An 18,671-nucleotide genomic window follows, 5' to 3' on the forward strand; every position below is an offset into this window, starting at 1 on the left:
AAAACTACCCTTAATGCTTTTCTTTGTTGGAGCAAAACTCCATGTAACAATAATTAATTTTTAAGGAAAGTGGGCAGTATAAGAATTTGTTCAATTCGATAACTTGTTTCTGTGACCAGTTTGCATAATTTTTTCTATACTGTAAATCATATGTTGTATTAAAATGGTTTATGGCTTTAGTTCTTTAACGAGCTGACTCACAAATGAATGGATGGTGTATGTAAAAGCAATGCAAGATTAATAATAAAAAATAGCTTTTATTTACGATAACCGTCTGGCATGTGAAAAAAGAAGGCATCCATTCTTGGTATAATATCAGACAATACATGAACCTTGTACTTGAACATATGGAGTCATACATAAGAGAGAAAAGTTTTCACAATACTCTATGTGACGGATATGTGAAAAAATGTTTGATGTTTTATGGTATCTCCCAGATGGTGGGAAAGCCAGAGAGAAATCACACAAATTGACAGTAGGACACAAAAAGGATTGATGGGAGAAAGGTAAAGATAAAGATGGCATGGTCGGCAGGAAAGTTCCATGCATTTGCAGGAAAGTACCGTGTGTTTGCAGGAAAGTACCATGCGTTTCTGCCAGCTGACATTACTGCAAAGTACTGCATCCATTACCCTTGTTAAATGTATCATAACTCATAGTAACTACTGCATGGATGTCAACAAGATCTAAACTATAGTTCGGCCGCTTAGAAAGTGACCTCCTATAGCATTGGTTTAGCATTAGCGCGCAGGTCGTTTTCTAAGCGGCCGAACTATAGGTCTGGGGCAATCTGAGGCAGTGGTTGATAAATTACATTTCAAAGGCTAATGCAGCCAGCTGGTTCATAATGATGAAGTGAATATACAACTTAATTTGTCTAAATGGTTTAGAAATCATTATAGTGTTGAAAAAGTAAATGATTTATTTCAATAGATAGAGCATGAGAGCTTGGAATAAAACAATTATAAAATGATTTTTTGTAGACAGGCAAGTCAGAACCTTTAGATGCTAATAGCAAAGATTACATATTATGTAATCTTTGCTAATAGTAATCCATCTATTACTATGTATGGAATTCTGTAATCCATCTACTACTTTATAGGAAGTCATGGTAGTCAAAACCATCAATTTTGAATCTCGAATACGGATTGACGTCAAAATTGAGTACCAAATCTCAAATGTTTTATGAAATACAGTGTAGAATCTAATGTATTGATTCGGACAGTAAATAAATTAATTTAAAATATATTTTGTTAAATATTATGAGTCCAGCCTATTGAATCTTTGAATTAGAATTTTTTCTAGAGATTATTGTATTTAAGATAAGACTTTTGCATCAATATCACCACAGATAACCCTATTCACTAGTTCTGTCTCATAGTTTCAAAATCCATCCAAGAACAGCCAAAAATATTAAGGAACTGAAAAATCATGACCAATTTTCAATCCAGCCAATGAAAAAATGTTTTCTTTTGAAATGGTAGATTCAAGATTTAATTTCAAGGCAATACCCATAGATACTAAATGTAATCTATGAATTCTAGCATTGAATATTGATAAAACTAGCTATTCTATCCCCATGTTAAAGTCGTTAAAGAGGCAGGGTCGCGTTAAGGGTCAGTAGAGCCCTGGGCAAACTCAAAAGCAGCACCCCCCCTTTTTCCTAGTGCGGTAGTTGGACCTCCTAGGCGGTAGGCGCCCCTGGGCATATGCCCGTTTATAAAAGCACCGTTTTAGACACTAGCACATTCTGTGACTGGCTCTCACAACTAGGCTTATGTTGTTTTAAAAAAAATTTGCAACAGCTGGTCCATATAGATGGGATGTCTAATTCAGTATCCAATAGTCAATAATTTAGTGTATAGTGGTCAGTGGAATACATACAAGGTAGCCAGGGGAGGTTGACCTCTATACGATTGTTGCGACCTAAGTCCAACACCACACAGTTGCACAGGCCCACGGTAACTGCCAGCACTATGGCGCCACTTTGGGACATTTCACCTGGAACACATATAAAAATGTCATGACTTTGATCAAAAACTGGTCAAACTTCATTCCATCACAGATAACAGACACTTAAGGCTACAGAGAAAACATTCCATTCCATGGTACACTTAAGTGGTGTCTAGCACCGGTGCTGGTGTCTAGGTCAAAGTCCGACACCACCACCATCGCCATCATGTACTCCACGCTCACGGTGGAGGAACAGTGGCGGCGATAAGAACACGAGGGCCTACCCGCAAGTTTGTTCTCCAGGCCCCCAGCACTCTCCCAAAAATCTTTAAAAACATTGTCACATGTGGTACGGTATTTTCCACTTAGCTTGCACTTGTAGCTCAGCATCTCCTGAGGCACCAAAGTGTCATCATCGTCTTCCATGATCGTGTAAGTAATGTATCGTGGAAAAATCGTTAATACTTCCCATAGTCACAAAAACATCATCATCATCTACCATGATTGCAACCAAATCCAGGACATCTCCTGCGGTCAAGTAGACATCATCGCCTCCCCCGATCGCAATCAAATCCCAAAATATCTCAAGCGGTAAAACAAACGTCATCATCGTCTTCTGTGATGGTGTCAAAATCTTGAATATATCACACGGAAACATTATATCGTCTTCCACTATCGCACCAAAATCCTAAAGCTCTCCTGCGGTCGTGTGGACATCATTATCGTCTTCAATCGCGGCAAAATATTCAACATCTCCCGCGGCCGCGGAGACATCGTCATCGTCATCGTCACCCGCGGGGAAATTTTCTCGACGACATCCGCGATCACGGCAAAAGCGTGAATCTTTCAACCGCGTGGGCGTGATCCTCGTAGACGCGTTCTGCGGTCATGATGTTATCGTGGCCGTAAAAGCTCGGCGCTAGCACGATTTTTGACTTTGTGCTTGATTTTTCAAGCTTGTAGGCCAGGCTCGGCTCGAAAATCAATATTCTGTATTAAAAATCAACCCTTTCCAAAGCAAACAAATTATATCCGACCTGATTTAGGCCAGAAGGTATAACTTTTTACCTGACCTGAGCTATTTTACTGGTTTCAAAAAATGTTTGTCATGTGGTTTGACGTATGGTAGTACTGTACTCATATAAATATGTCTTCATAGGGGGCGTATAGCAGGGCCCGTCGCGGGTCCGGGTCCCGGTAAAGATTCCAGAAAAATTCCTGTCAAGACTCGCTTCCCCACCTGGACCGCGGACCCGCATGTGGTGGGCAAATAACTAAAAAAATAACGTCTTTCATTACTATTCTTCCCTCCGCTAGATAAGCTTTTATGGCCTCTTGGTCGTAAAAATCGGTTAAGTAGGACGGCCTGAAGAAGGAGTTACAGAGAAACCCATTGTATGAATTATATAGATAGAAAGACGGGTAATTTTTACAGCTACCTGAAAATTACTTATAGATTGCATCACAGAGAAATAGGACACGTTTTCTCTGTGACAGGATTCGAAAATCCTTAGAGAAGCGAAATTAATCAGATAATAGAGTATAGAGACAGTCATTTTGTAATATAAAATTGCAAATTCAAAATCGTCTGAAAACTTTGTTATATTCTTGTAATTTCAACTAGTTCAACCATGACACTACTAGTTTCATTGTAAAGGGTTGTTTGGTGTAGCAACAATCGTCATAACACCTGATGTCAGATAATTTACGAAGGTGACTTGCAGACGGAGTGACCGCATAACCGAGTGGTTGCGGTTGAGGTTCGATGAAAGTGAGAAGCAAAATATTTGGCAGTGACATAACTTGGGAGGAAGTTGTGGACCTGACCAATGCGGCAATCCGTAACGTCACAGATCTTGATCATACACATCCAAATAATAAATAATATATTTCACCACACTACGATGTTTTAAGCCGTTTTACAAACGTTTATTGGAGACCGAAAGCTACGTATTGCTGTCTATGCCAGCTGTCATCGTCATTTAAGGAACAAGCAGGTTTTTACATCCCTAGGGCCGAAAATCGGCTGCGCTCTTACTTTCTTAAACATTATGCATATTAAATACACAATCAATAAATGCGTACTGAATTAATGAAACCTGATTATTTCCACATAATGTATACGTACAGAAAAAACACACTTTTTAATAAAAATTATACTTACAATTACAAAATATAAACTAAGACTAAGAATAAAAAAGAACATTTATGTATTAATTAATTTGATTGATTTTATGAAATACAGCAGACCTAGGCAAGTGCTGCCTGTGCGTCTGCTGGGTTCCTATTTAAATAATTATTAGTAACCAAATGTCCAAATATATATGGAATTATTACCTATATAAAAAGATTAATAAATGGAATGACTGTTGCTTAAAGGTTTTATTAGTTTAGGGAAGGAGATTTTATATGAATACACTAAAAATAGAATAATAAACTAGAATAAATACAGTTTTGATCAGGTGGGGACTAGACCTACAAATAAGGATATATGCTGGCTCAGGATGGATGGGACAAGGATCGGGTCAAACGTGCCGGTAATCTGCTGTGATGATAACATCGGCCTTATCTATACCCAGCCCGAAGAAAAATGGTTTGATTCATAGTTTGACTTTGAAAACACAATCACAATTGAAGGTGATTCGAAAGGATTAACGTTCATTTTTCTCTAACTAAAAACGTTTACGCGTCGAAATAGCATTGCTTCATACAGTGACATAGTTGGTGATATAAATATTGACTTGGAATGGTTCACTCCTTGTTCACCGTAAAATTGGAAGCCTCTAATCAATAACTGAGTGAGTTTATTCTATGTAATAATTAGTTTGTTAACAATTTGGCCAATGAAGAGTAAACGAACCTAACTGCAAAGTGAAACTTACTGGAAAAAATAACAAGTAAATACTATTAAAATTATACAGCCTTGCTTATTAGCAGTCATCTAACCATATAAACCACAATTATCTGTTGTCATCATCGTCTTCGCTTACACCAGACATTAGTATTGTAATTGACCAAGATCCATGTTACATAATTGATGATTGATGTTAATTGCTAGTTAGCGGAATAGCTGCTAATCGTTGTCATGTTCAGCTGCCGGCGTTGTGCCATATTAGGTTGGATGTGGGCTATTGTAGGTACAAATATGATAAGCCAAACAATAATAAAACAACAAATATAATAAGGCTTATATCAGGTAAGGTAAGATTATAAAAATGTATCAACTATATCAATCATTTATGATGGGGACCATTATGTGCGTATTTTAACCCAAATATGAGTGAAGGATGAGTGTAGGATGAGTGGCGCGATCTTGTAGTATTGTTAGTGACTAAGAACGACATATTCCTTAGACACAGCTGTTAATAAATAGCCAAAACAGCTAATGGCAACTAAGGGATCTACAGTTTATAGTGGAATCCGAACCACATTTTTGGCTTGGTATTAATGATTTTTTTCTAATTATCAGAATAGTACTACGGATAGTAGTAGTACTCACTATTGCGGACGTTAATCCACACCAGGGAGTATCGCACCCACAGTGCATCTCTATAAATATCCACAATTCGTGACCTCCTAGTAGTTGGATTACAGGACTACGCCACCGGTCCAGTCTCAAAATAATTTCAAAGTTCTCGTGTTAGTATTATTAAATTTGGGTAGACGGACAAATATTTGTGTTAACTTGATGACAAGAATGATCTAAATCGGTTAAAAAGTCACAAAGTATACAAGCGCGTTTCTAATAGGCTCAATTAAATCGTTCAAATATTTATAACCTCAATAAACCCGTTATCCTTTTTTGTATCTAAAACCAGATTAAAACAATGTTCAACACTCATTACTTAACTCGCATACTAAAATGTATAACAAACAATCATTAACATTTAAACAGGAGGAGAAAGGCACAACAAACCCTCAGTAACTTCCTTAAGCGTTGCCTGTACTGCTGGACGACCAAATAACAATATAATTATCATAATTGCCTCAGAGGTTATGAAATTTAAGTGTCGTCGGTTTATTACCTTGTCAAGTAGGTCACAAATTCGTAGCATTCTCCCCTTTATAACATCTTACAGCTGATTGCAACAATAACATCAGCTGTTGTATAACCTCAAAAATAAGTGGTTCCTAGTTATGATGAGTGGCACAAATTGGTACAGGGAATATGAAACTAATCAATTTCAAATATTTCAATAAACAATTATCTGATGAAGGTAAACGTTTTCGATTTATATTTGGTTTTAAATGTATGCACATTCATATTCATACACTGACTACAAAATAAATTACCTAAATTAGTTTCATATAGTAGGTAAACAAACATACCGAATCAATATTTATTTAGTTTATCAAATACCAAATGAAGTTATTATCAAACTTTATATAAGTTTGTCTGGAAAATATATTTGACTGAAAGAGTACTTTAGTTTAGTACAAAAAGGAACCACGTTAACGCTATAAATGATAAAAATATTTTCATGATAAATAATATAAATATGAACCAAAATAATGGTAATGTTTGTCTTCCAATCACATAAAAACCCATGAACCAATGACAGGACTTGGAAATTTTTCATGAATATGATTTACAAATACATTTTTTTAAATTCCAAAGAGCTAATTGAAAACTATACGTTGTGCCAAACTAACTACAACATTAATTTAACTGTAAGGGTACACTTTATTATAGAAATTACGTGTTTTAGCTATAGTCCTACCTAAATAAGATAGAATTTTCATTATAACTTCCAAATAAATAATCTATGAACGGTTCGATGTTAAATACAAAGCCAGGACTTTTACCTTTCCCTAGGAAAAAAAAATAATGACGTGGATTTGAGATTGATAAAAGCTATTCAACTAGATGAAAGTGAAAAGGCTAGAACTGAGGCAGAGTTTTAAGTTAGAAATGTTAAGTGGTCGGACCAAATGAGACACTAGAATATAATGGCTATCGCTGGACTAGGGCTATAACAGCCCATTACAACCCATTTAACCATCTTTGTTCAATAAATATTAATGGCTGTAGAGATATGATCTAATGGGAGATAGGGGTTTCTCCTATAACAAATGAACAGGTGCAAACTTTCGTTTTCGGGTCTGGTTTTGATCATTTATAAATTATTAGATCATATGTATTTCAAATGCCATGTTTTAATAGTGGTGTCTATAATTTCAGTAGTTTTGAAGTTTTTTTACATTTCATAGTCTAAGAAAGCTGATAATTACACCCTTATCAATATGGGGGTGCCCCTGAGTTTTAGGTAAAAAGGTAAAATCCATATCTTCAGGGACAATCCCATATTGCTAGGGGGTTTTTCTTGATTTCTGAATGTATGTTTGGCTGTGTATCTGTTTGTAATACCCAAAAATGGTTATTCGTGCTGCCTTCTCCGGTAAAACAAAAGCCCAGAATATTAAACTGTATTTTATTTATGTATATTTTGCTTCGCCTCTATACAAAACATTTTCCTGTCCTTCACATAATAAAGTTAGAAGAAAGACTATAGGGGCAACCGCAACGTTGTGGTTGGAAGAAAGTGAAAAACGATAATTGGAGTGGCCATTGATAAAACAGCTGGACACTTAGGAATAGTCAAGATAGAAACCCATGGCTGATAGTGGATAAGATAATAACAGGCTCAAACTGGAAAGTTAGGATATGTTGATCCTTTCTCCTTCTAGGAACGATTATGTGATTAAACTTCCACGCGAAACAGGTAAAATATTCAACAGGGCGCAGCACGCTGCCACGAGGGGAGCGCGTGGAAAAAGTGATAATGAATGCTATTGTGGTGTATTTTCAACACTTACATGGTAATAAAATTCAGAATTCAGGTCGAATGTTGTGAAAAATATGTTGAAGACGGAATCAGTGAAATGTTCGAGGTGACGTAGCATGCCGACGCGAGGGGAGTGAATATGTTAAGTTACATGTTCGTCTTATGTGCTGGACTTCCAATAACAACTAAGAATCCGTAACATATCTCAAACTGAGTATTGAGAAAATAAATCAAACTAGTGTACATGTTGCTTGAATTCGAGCAATTGCAAAATTTTACAGGAGATATTTAAAAACGAATAACTGTTATAATTTCCGACAATTTTAAAAGAGCTATTACAAAATGTAACTCACGATGTCCATACCGGTTCGATATAATAACAAGTCTTGTAAATATTTTATCTTTTTTCAAAAGCTGATATTGTTTTTTTATTGTTTTCTATCAATGTTTCCCTACTTACTCATAACCGCATAAGGTTTCCTTGTGTATCTTCGTCATTGATAGCCTGCATGGTACCACAACTGCCACCAGTATGTTTACAAATTACAGTAATTGTTTAAATACTGATAAAATTACTCCACATTACCTACTACCTGATTTTATGCATAACCTGTCTGCTAAAATTGTATTTGCTTCAATTGTAATTCTTTTGGTTGGTTACTGCAATAACGTCAATTAATGTATTTACCTGAGAAAAATACAGAGTTAATGGCCTGATGTTGTTCAGATGATTTTTTTTTTGTTCCCCTTTACTATGAATAGTAGTTACATCATTCAATGAAAGTTTTGTTAAAGGTATCTTGGATATAGTCGTAATCTTCGAAAATCACGATTTTAATGGAAACATATAAAACTTAATGTCCTTGACGTACCAGTTTTATTTAGCCTTAAGAGGAGTTTCCTCTGCAATTATCACAAACTTAAATCCATGTTTCCTACTAAAAATGTTTGCAATTTGTATTTGCATCGACAATGTTGTCCCAATACATTTACTGAAACAAATAGTTCACGCACAATGCATATACTTACAAAAAGGACGCAAAAATAAAAACTGCTCGAAAGTGCTAATCGCTAATCTATTTACATTCAGAAACACGTTTTTAGTTAAGTTCTCTACGCAATAATACAGTACGGCATCTGGGCGGTAAAATTAAAGGTTTGGGAACGATTAGTTATTTTATTAGCGAAAGTGTTCTACTTTTGGTGTTGTAAACATCTTTCGTCAAACTTACATTTTCACTTCGAAATTTAATTCGAAATCGTAACTTTGTTGTGACACACGAGTTTATATTAGTAAAAGACTGGCGAAAATTCTAGGATAAGTAAGATCCAATAGCAAGTTAAAGTAGTAACATACATTTAATATGCCTACGAAAACATTAATTTTATTTAGCCACTGATACTTTAAGCTGCTGTAAACATGTTTGTATTAAACACTAAATTTGAGTAATACATCAATTGTTTATCAATACACATTGTATTTATCTATCTATATACATAACAGTAAGAGTATTTTTTCCTTTACACCCCTTTGAGCTGTCCCACCTAATAAATTTTCACAATTGAGGTGTTATTTTAAAGCTTCTGATCCAGCGCCCCTGCGAATGGTAAGTAAAAAAGTCAAAAATTCGCTCCGTCTTCCTTGCGTTTCAATTATTTCTAGTGTCGACTCTCAAAGATCTAACTGTTGGCATTTTGACACCAACCACAGCCGTGGATCAGATATAGCCCAGTAACTTAAGTAAAAAATCAAGGCCAACAAAGACATGAAAGATGTAAAGCTGATTTTTTGCATGGTGATAGTGTATGATAGGAAGGGTGTTTTCTGAAAGTTCCCCGGATTTCCCCCCCTTGCTTCCCCTTAAACCCCCCCTCCCCCAAAACACCAGGTTGAAAGTGTAGTGTTTTACTAAATCACCTATATCTTTTGATGTAAACAAGCTATCAGCATAATTGTTTTTTCTTTGAACTCCCCGTTAAATTTACTTTAATAAAATAACCTTACATGTAGCATTATCTCTATTGGGTGGGTTTATATCTGTAATATAACCAAAAATTCTTTTTTTTTTACATAAAATTGTAGATTAGGTCAAACCCCGGTTTTTGCAGTAGGTCGTACGTCAATGTGTTTGAAACAAAACTTTTTACCTATTTTATGAGCTTTCCAAAAATGTATAACAATATATATTTTAATTTAAGTTGTTACCGAATGAAGCTATTTAAATCCATGCTTCACTTAGTGCACTTAGTGCATCATTCCAAATTATTCAGTAAATATTACTAAATGATTACTTTTTATTTATTTATTGTTTACATACCCTGTGTGAATGTTTAACAAGCAAAATAAGAACACTCAATTACAAAATTAGCAAGAAAATAAGTACTCACAAGAATTAAAAATGAAGTAATCGGTAGTTATAAGAAAAGGCAAATATTTGCTCAATAGGTTTATTTAATTAGCCTACAGTTAAAAAAAACACTTAAGTAAGACATAAACAATACAGTACATATCAACTTTCTTTTCCCTCATCATCGTCAGTTGTTCCTTCGTCAATGAAGGGTGGGAGTGAATTTATACAATCATTTATACAATCAATTTAGTTGTACAAAGTTAAAAAAAAAACAATTTAGTATTTTTTCACCACTTAAAATTTGTAGATCACTTAGCTTATTACCAATAACTTTTAAATGGGGGGAAAATCTACCAAAGTGGATGTGATATTCTGAAAGAGAATACAAATTACTAAAAAAAACTACTATGCAAGACTATGCATTTTTTGAAAATACTTAATAAAGGCAGCCAAAAGCTGGCTACAAATAGAAACTTGAAAACAGAAACTTGAAAAAAGAAACTTTCACCACAAATATTTGATAAAATCACACTTTCATAATAATTTGCAAATCTAAATGAATTAGGCTTTCCAATGACCCAATAATTAACAAAATCGGTCTGGTAGAAGTCTAGATTTAGTTGTACAAAGTTTAACGAAAATATCCCTTACTCAGTATTTTATCATTACTATAAATTCAGAGGTTGCTTAGCCTTTTAGCAAATAACTTTTAAATTGTGAGGAAATCCACCAGAGTGGAAGGTGATATTCTGAAAGAGAATAAAATTTCCTACAAATTGGTACCATATAATTTTTGGAAATACTCAAAATAAGTAGCCACAAGTCGCACCCAAATAAAACGTGTAAAAAACACAGTTTTCAATGCATTTCTTATGGAAAACATTTTTTTTATATTTTTCACCATAAATCATAACAAAAAAAACTTTCTTAATTATTTTCAAACTTAAATGACACACATTTGAGCTTTCCGACGACACAATACTGTAATTAATAAAATCGGTCCAGTAGAACTCTAGATTTAGTTGTACAAATATTTTTAAAACTGAATTATACAGGGTTAGTAAAAAGTGTGGAGACCCCCTGTTATTTTTTTAACGGCCCATTATAGAAAAACTAAACTGGGCACACCTTTATGGCATGTTATGAAGTACTTTTTGGACATAACCACCACTTGGTGTACATCCCCAAAATGGGGGATTTTGGGGGAAACTCAAACAACCCTTTAAAAACAACATTTTAAATGTTAAGCCCCATTGAGTAACTCCTCATTTTGAAGGTCCTGGTCGAAGAAAACTAACAACGCAAACTAGAGGTTTCTATCTCAATCCAGTAAAAAATGGAAGCTGATTGAAATCTGAAATAACTTGCAATTTAATATTTAATTGGCTGCCATATTTTACTGTGTTAAGATAGAGACCTCTAGTTTGCGTTGTTAGTTTTCTTTTATTATGATTTTCAAAATGAGGGGTCACTCGATGGGGCTTATCATTTAAAGTTTTTGAGTTTCACCCAAAATCCCCCATTTTGGGATTGGTAACCAAGTGGCTATTAGGCTTAAAAAGTACTTCATAACATGCCAAAAAGGTGTGTAGAGTTTAGTTTTCCTAGTGTGAGCCGTTACAAAATTTACAGGGGTCTCCAGACTTGAAAAGCTGTAAGTTAAATTTAACTTCTGAGATTTTCAATTGGCTGCCATTTTTTACTGGATTGAGGTAGATACCTCTAATTTGCGTTGTTGGCTTTCTTTTACCAGGACCTTCAAAATGAGGGGTCACTCGATGGGGCTTAAAATTAGAAATTTTGGAGTTTCCCCCAAAATCCCCCATTTTGGGGATGATCACCAAGTGGCGGTTATTCCCAAAAAGTACTTCATAACATGACATAAAGGTGTGCCGAGTTTAGTTTTTTTTTGTATGGGCCGTTAAAAAAATTAATAGGGGGTCTCCACACTTTTTACTAACCCTGTATATAGAATAGATATTTACTGGACAAGTTGGAATGGTGCGCTTTGTGGCGGTTTGAAGCATGGATTTAAATGGCTTCATTCGGTAACAATTTAAACTAAAATATATATTTTTTTACATTTTTGGAAAGCTCATCAAATAGGTAAAAAGTGTTGTTACATTGACATACTACCTACTGCAAAACCGACGTTTGGCCTAATCTACAACTTCACGTTTTGAATAAAATAATATTTATCTTGTATCACATATAAAGTCCCACCCAATAGAGATAATGCTACGTGTAAGGTCATTTTATTAAAGTAAATTTAACGGGGAGTTCAAAGAAAAAACAATTATGCTTATGGCTCGTTTACATCAAAAGATATAGGTGATTTAGTAAAACACAACACATTTAACCTGGTGTTTCGGGGGTGGGGGGGTTTAGGGGGAAGCAAGGGGGGGAAATTCGGGGAACTTTCAGAAAACACCCTTCCCATTATATACTATCACCATGCAAAAAATCAGCTTTACATCTTTCATGTCTAGGTTCTTACCTAATGTGACTGGGCTAATAGATCAGGTACGTTAACAACCGGTAAGCGAAAAAAATCCAGTATTGACACTCTCTATCAGAGGTTAATTTAACTACAGGTGTACTCTTTGAGTAAACCCCCCCAACAGCTGATCAATCATAGGTGGGTCGTCTACTGCAGTATCCAAAGTCAATGACGGCGAAGCTCGAAGGCTTGACAAATTTGAAGCTCCCCTAAACATTAGTTCTATTATGCATTCCACTGAAAGTCGCTTTCGCTTTACAATGCAGCAAATTTGCTCCAGCTCTCCAAAGCTCGGCTGAATACTTCGTAATTTGTAGCCTATAGAGCAGCTCTTTCACGGCGTAACACGTATTTAAGAACTGCTACAACTGCTTACCGTAGACATAGCAGGGAAATGGAGATTTTTAAGGATTATTGCGGTTATTTTCTAAAACTGGTTGGTAAAAGACTAGTTTCTCGACGATTCGGGATCTGAAATCCGGTTTCTGTATCCCGTTGGGATAAAGTAGAATAATACACAATAAAAATCCCACCTTTAAAAAAAATTCCGCTCAAATTGGCGGCTAATACGAAATTTCTTTTGAACACCCAGTATTTTATGATATTTTGTAGATGCAATTTTAAGACTTAATTATTCTTATCACTTTCTCACCAAACTTACTTGTTTGTGAGCTACAGGAAGCCATTTTTCCAAGGTGTAACACACGTCATAAATAAGTTGCTTAGAGATAAAATGAAGCGAATAAAAGCGTTTGAATTGTATTTTGATACTTAAACAATTATAAAATACAATGTTTACCGTTGGAAATTATAAAATTAGCAACCATATTGGAAAATTTAGGACATATATCAAAAAATGAATGGATATTTTTTAATGACATGATAAAATAATGTAGTTAAAGTTTTGTCTAAATATAATAGTTCCTGAGTTACCAATGGTAGCACAGTGTTGTATACCCTGTGTATGAATTTGAACATATGGTGTTTTTGGCCTCTGGTAAAATCAAAACTTTAAAGTAAATCGGTCCCGGGTTCAGGTCTTACCACGAGACAATTACCAGGGTAATAGTTTATTCCCTCTATAAAAAATTTGTTAAAATGCAAATTCTACACTAAAACAAAAAATACAATATCAGCGAACTCTAAACATTACCAACATTACCAAACAACAAACATCAATTCAACATCAAAACAACAAACATCAAAAATCAAATTTGCAGTAAACAATAAACATCCAAACACTACCCAATAAAACATGTCTCACATTTTACAATATGATAAGTCAACTTTCAATGCAAAATCAATACTATAATGTAGTAAGGTACAAACCTGGCAACACAAATGAACTCAATAGATAAAAACAAATGGTTATTGTAGCCAGAAATAAAGGCACAAGAGAACAAAGTTAATAAGATGTATCAACAATAATTGTCCATTACAATTAGCACAATCCAACATTTTGGACCAAAATGTGGATAAGAAAAGACTCCAGATCTCTAATAGAGTGGGGGGAGGGGGGTTAGCGGATTTTTATCCGAGTCGGAATCAAACGTACTTACCAACATCAACAATAAACTCTGGCAGAAGAATGAAAGTAAATTTCTTATCAGCTGAGGTATTATACATCGATGGTGGTGACTACTGTGGTAAAGAAGGTCTTAAACCAGCTTTGTTTGGCTGAGGTACCATGTTGTATTCATATAATATAGATCAATCAGCATTATTTAATATTTATGGGCTACGCTTCCAAAACGACGACATTTTTTACCAGACAAAATAATATAAAGCATAGGAAGTTAGTATAAACTGCTTTTGATTAAAAAACATTTATCTTAAAAATTCAAGATAACTTAAGCACTGTAACGTAAAAATGTATTAACATTTTATCCTCATAAGTTTAATTCACAACTCACCTTCCAATGTAAGGACCAGCTACTGCACAGCCACATAGAGTAAAGGCCTGAAACAAAAATATTACGTTAGATGGAATATGTCTTATTTGAGCCATAAAATTATTAGCATAGATTATATATATTACCTCATATATTGATGTCGTTTACTATTTTTTTTCTTGTTATTAAACCATCGTTGCAGTAAAAAATAATAGAAGAGTATTATAAATAATTACAATTTAACTGTAAAATATTGCTCGTTCTTTGGTAACGAAAGGATACGCAGATATTTCAAAAACTATCGTAAAAGGACATAAGCATTTATTCGTCATCAGCGCACTCAAACGATACTAATATGAATTGACCACAAAATAGGCTTCAGGGGTAACGATAAAAGGTGACGTCAACTTGCGCTACTCGAAGCATTATCGAGTCAAAGAAAATACTTTACTATCGTCACCAAAGTTATTTACTGTAGTAATTCTTACAAATTAAAGTAATAAGTAGTCATTATCATAACCCGTTGCTAAAGAGTGACAAATATAGTGAAGGATGATAGGTAAGAAAGGGTCGACAAAAACGAGAAGGAAAGCTAGTTAAGAAAAAAATTGATTTACGGTGTAAAAAAGAAGAAGGATGAGGATAGACTCAGCATCGTAATGGACTAAGCTGGTGAAGTAGACGTTGAAATATGGCTGCAGGGATTAGTATTGATTTCGTATCTCTCTCCTAAGTGACTTTCTAAAGAGTGTGTATACTTAGCCACCACGGTACTCACTCACGTGGTGTGGGAGTATGTTTGAGTAGCAAGGATGGGATTCTGCAATCATCCAGTGAATTGATACCTTTTAGAAATTGGAAACCATACAAAATTGTTAGTGTTGCACAGAAATAATATAATTTGGGGTTCTTGAAAATAAAACTTCATGGTTGTTATTTCAGATTTAAAACTAGTTCTAACCTAACACGGAAAGAGCGAAAGAATGAGTGGAGGAAAAAAGGTGCGGTGAAAACTCAGTCTGCTTGTTAATGACTAATTTCATATATATGTATGACCATTGATTAATCTTTATATTAAATATAAAGATTAATCAATGGTCATACTGATATGTGGTCCATATGGTCATATGGTAAAATTTTATGCTGTATGATTTGTTTGTGAAGATTAATTAATTATCACATGTTTTAATATTGTTAAATGGGTAAATAAATAGTTATTGAAATGTTGTACTGGAATTGACTATTCTTTTATTTGACTTTGATAATTGACAATTTAATATTGGTGCTGAAACTAAAAAAGAACCATGTCTTACAGATAAAGTAATAGGGAAGTTAAACCTCCAAAAAGGTATACCCCTGATCAGAAAGGAAATAATGATACTGACAAATTATCAAAGAATGTTTCTGAGAATAATGGAAACAATGACACTCAAGGAGTAGCATTGAGACAAACCAGCATTACTTCTAGTAGTTCAAGGAAATAAAAAAGTAAATCAGCAACACCAATCAGCAGGAGACAAATGGAAATAGAACTTGAAAAGTTGGAGGAAATACAAAAACTGGAACGAGAAAATGAAGAAAAGGAGCTGGAAAGACAAAGACTGACGGAGGAGAAGGAGATGGAGCTACAAAGACTGGAGCTGGAGAAGGAAATGGAGCGACAACGTCTGGAGAAGGAAATGGAGCGACAACGTCTGGAGAAGGAATGGAGCGACAACGACTGAGAGACGAGCTGAGTCGTGCTAGAAATAAGGGCTTCTATGAAATCACTATCGGCAAATGGTAGCCAAGTCTGCGGATCTGGTGGCAAATTGGCTGATTTGGAAAAAGAACTTTCTGAACGTGAAAAAGAAGAAGCCAAGGCCATGGCTAAAATGAAGAGTGGCAAGGAAAACGTTGCATCGGAGGAGAAGAAAAAGAAGCAACTGGAGAAGAGTATAAAGGATGACGAGGCAGCGCTGAAGGAGAAAGAGAAGGTGTTGAGTAAAGCAGAGGATGTGTTCCTACGACTGAGACAAGCAGACGAGGAGGACAGCAAGGCTCTGGAGGCAGATCAGCGCAAGTACCAGGTTGTCAGCTCTGGTCTGCTGTCATCAGACGACGGACAAGACGCTACACTGCAGGACCAGCTGTTGAATGCTAAACAGGAGGTTAGCCGGCTGCAGACAGAGTCGATGCAATGTAACATGCAACTGGAACACAACAGAAATGAGCTGAAAATCAAACAGAAGGACTTGAAGCAAGGAGAGACAGACTATGCCAGGGATGAGAAACAGCTGCAATCTATGGACAAGGAACTGGAGTCCCTCAGGCGGTATTTAGGCAAAGTAAATTATGAGGAAGGAAAACTAGAAGATTTGGAAGACAGAAAACGTCAGCTAAATACGGACATAAGAAAGATGAGAGATAAAGTTGAACAGTTCCAAGCTAGGAACTCTTCTCTCAGATCCAACTACAAGAACCCAAAGCCCAACTTTGACAGGTCGGCAGTCAAAGGTCTGGTTTGTCAGCTGTTTAAAGTCAAGGATCCAAAGTTTGCCATGGCTTTGGAGTCTGCTGCAGGAGGAAGGGTTCGTGCTGGATCACTACAAGAGTTGGTGTACAAAAGTGGGCAAGCCGGAGTTACAAAAGCTTCCGTCACCATCACATTTGACAACCGAGACACTAGCAAGTCTCCTCTCGGATATGAGAAGTACGATGAGATCACTGTTACTAGACAGACGGTGGTCGACAGACAGAACATTGATGATGTATCGGTTCTTTCCTGCGTTCTTCTTCTGTTTGGTTTTCAGCTCATTTCTGTTGTGTTCCAGTTGCATGTTACATTGCATCGACTCTGTCTGCAGCCGGCTAACCTCCTGTTTAGCATTCATCAGCTGGTCCTGCAGTGTAGCGTCTTGTCCGTCGTCTGATGACAGCAGACCAGAGCTGACAGCCTGGTACTTGCGCTGAGCTGCCTCCAGAGCCTTGCTGTCCTCCTCGTCTGCTTGTCTCAGTCGTTGGAACACATCCTCTGCTTTACTCAACACCTTCTCTTTCTCCTTCAGCGCTGCCTCGTCATCCTTTATACTCTTCTCCAGTTGCTTCTTTTTCTTCTCCTCCGATGCAACGTTTTCCTTGCCACTCTTCATTTTAGCCACGGCCTCGGCTTCTTCTTTTTCACGTTCAGAAAGTTCTTTTTCCAAATCAGCCAATTTGCCACCAGATTTCTGTGGCGAAAAGACAAAACCAAACCCCCAGATACCTACATAATGAAAGCGATGACCTTCGGAGCAACATTTTCATCAAGCTCTGCACTGTTTGTTGTAAACCACAATGCAAGACAGTTTCACTCTTTGTATCCTGAAGCTAGTAATTGCATACTGACTGAAGAATATATGGACGTCCTGCTGGATTCGACCAACACAGAAGAGGAAGCTAAACGACGTGTTCAAGAAATAATTGAGATACATAGAGCTGAAGGATTCCAAATTTGTAACTGGATGTCTAATTCAAAACAAGTACTTTCGAAAATTCCTGAAAACCTGAAAGCCAGCCAAGCCAAACATTTGATGCCCGATACTCGACTTCCTACAGAACGAGTACTTGGATTATGGTGGGACGCTGAATCCGACTGCTTTGTGTTCGATCGCAATGTCGAAAAACTTGAATTTCTCGAATCTGAGTATCCGACGAAACGAGTGATTCTTAAAGCAGTTATGTCAATTGTCGATCCTCAAGGTCTGATTGCCCCTACCACAGTAAAACGGAGACTACTGGTTCAGGATATATGGAGAACAAAACTAGATTGGGATAATGTTGTGACACCTGAACTTAGTCTGAATTGGAAAGCCTGGATGGATGAAGACAAAAGAACTATTCCACCTGAAGTTAACGACTTGGCAATAATCGTAGACGAAGACAGTGTACTTAACACCTAGCCCCTTGGAAGAATTTCTGCCCTGTACCCCGGTCGAGATGGACAAGTAAGAGTTGTTGACATCACAACACCAAAAGGTACTTTTTGGCGTCCGATGACAAAAATTGCCATTCTACCTGAAGAGGGGAAAGATGTTAATGACTCATTTCATATATATGTATGACCGTTGATTAATCTTTATATTTATGCTGTATGATATGTTTGTGAAGATTAATTAATTATCACATGTTTTAATATTGTTAAATGGGTAAATAAATAGTTATTGAAATG

At 36.0% G+C, this 18,671-nt stretch overlaps 2 protein-coding genes across 5 annotated transcripts in view; one reads left to right on the plus strand and one right to left on the minus strand.

The window, feature by feature from the left end:
- LOC128995024 (pancreatic triacylglycerol lipase-like) overlaps nucleotides 1-18,671 on the minus strand; it is a 53,880-nt gene that overhangs the window by 13,003 nt on the left and 22,206 nt on the right. For all 4 annotated transcript variants that reach the window (XM_054419891.1, XM_054419892.1, XM_054419893.1 and 1 more), the window contains 2 exons: nucleotides 14,504-14,550; nucleotides 1,885-2,001 (listed from right to left, as the gene is read on the minus strand). In XM_054419891.1, coding sequence (XP_054275866.1) covers nucleotides 1,885-1,996 — 112 coding nt within the window. In that variant the 5' untranslated portion in view covers nucleotides 1,997-2,001; nucleotides 14,504-14,550. The remainder of the gene's footprint in view (nucleotides 1-1,884; nucleotides 2,002-14,503; nucleotides 14,551-18,671) is intronic.
- On the plus strand, nucleotides 16,243-17,394 carry LOC128995714 (structural maintenance of chromosomes protein 2-like). The gene has a single exon (XM_054420732.1). The coding sequence runs from the start codon at nucleotides 16,243-16,245 to the stop codon at nucleotides 17,392-17,394; it is 1,152 nt and encodes a 383-aa protein (XP_054276707.1).

The sequence above is a fragment of the Macrosteles quadrilineatus genome, unplaced genomic scaffold, assembly GCF_028750875.1.
Source record: "Macrosteles quadrilineatus isolate MER2022 unplaced genomic scaffold, UCM_ALF_1.0 Scaffold_5__1_contigs__length_97177068, whole genome shotgun sequence".
In the NCBI taxonomy this organism is placed as follows: Eukaryota; Metazoa; Arthropoda; class Insecta; order Hemiptera; family Cicadellidae; genus Macrosteles; species Macrosteles quadrilineatus.

Excerpts from the sequence above, each read along its gene's own strand:
- LOC128995714 (XM_054420732.1), top strand. The coding sequence starts at position 16,243 with ATGAAATCACTATCGGCAAATGGTAGCCAAGTCTGCGGATCTGGTGGC.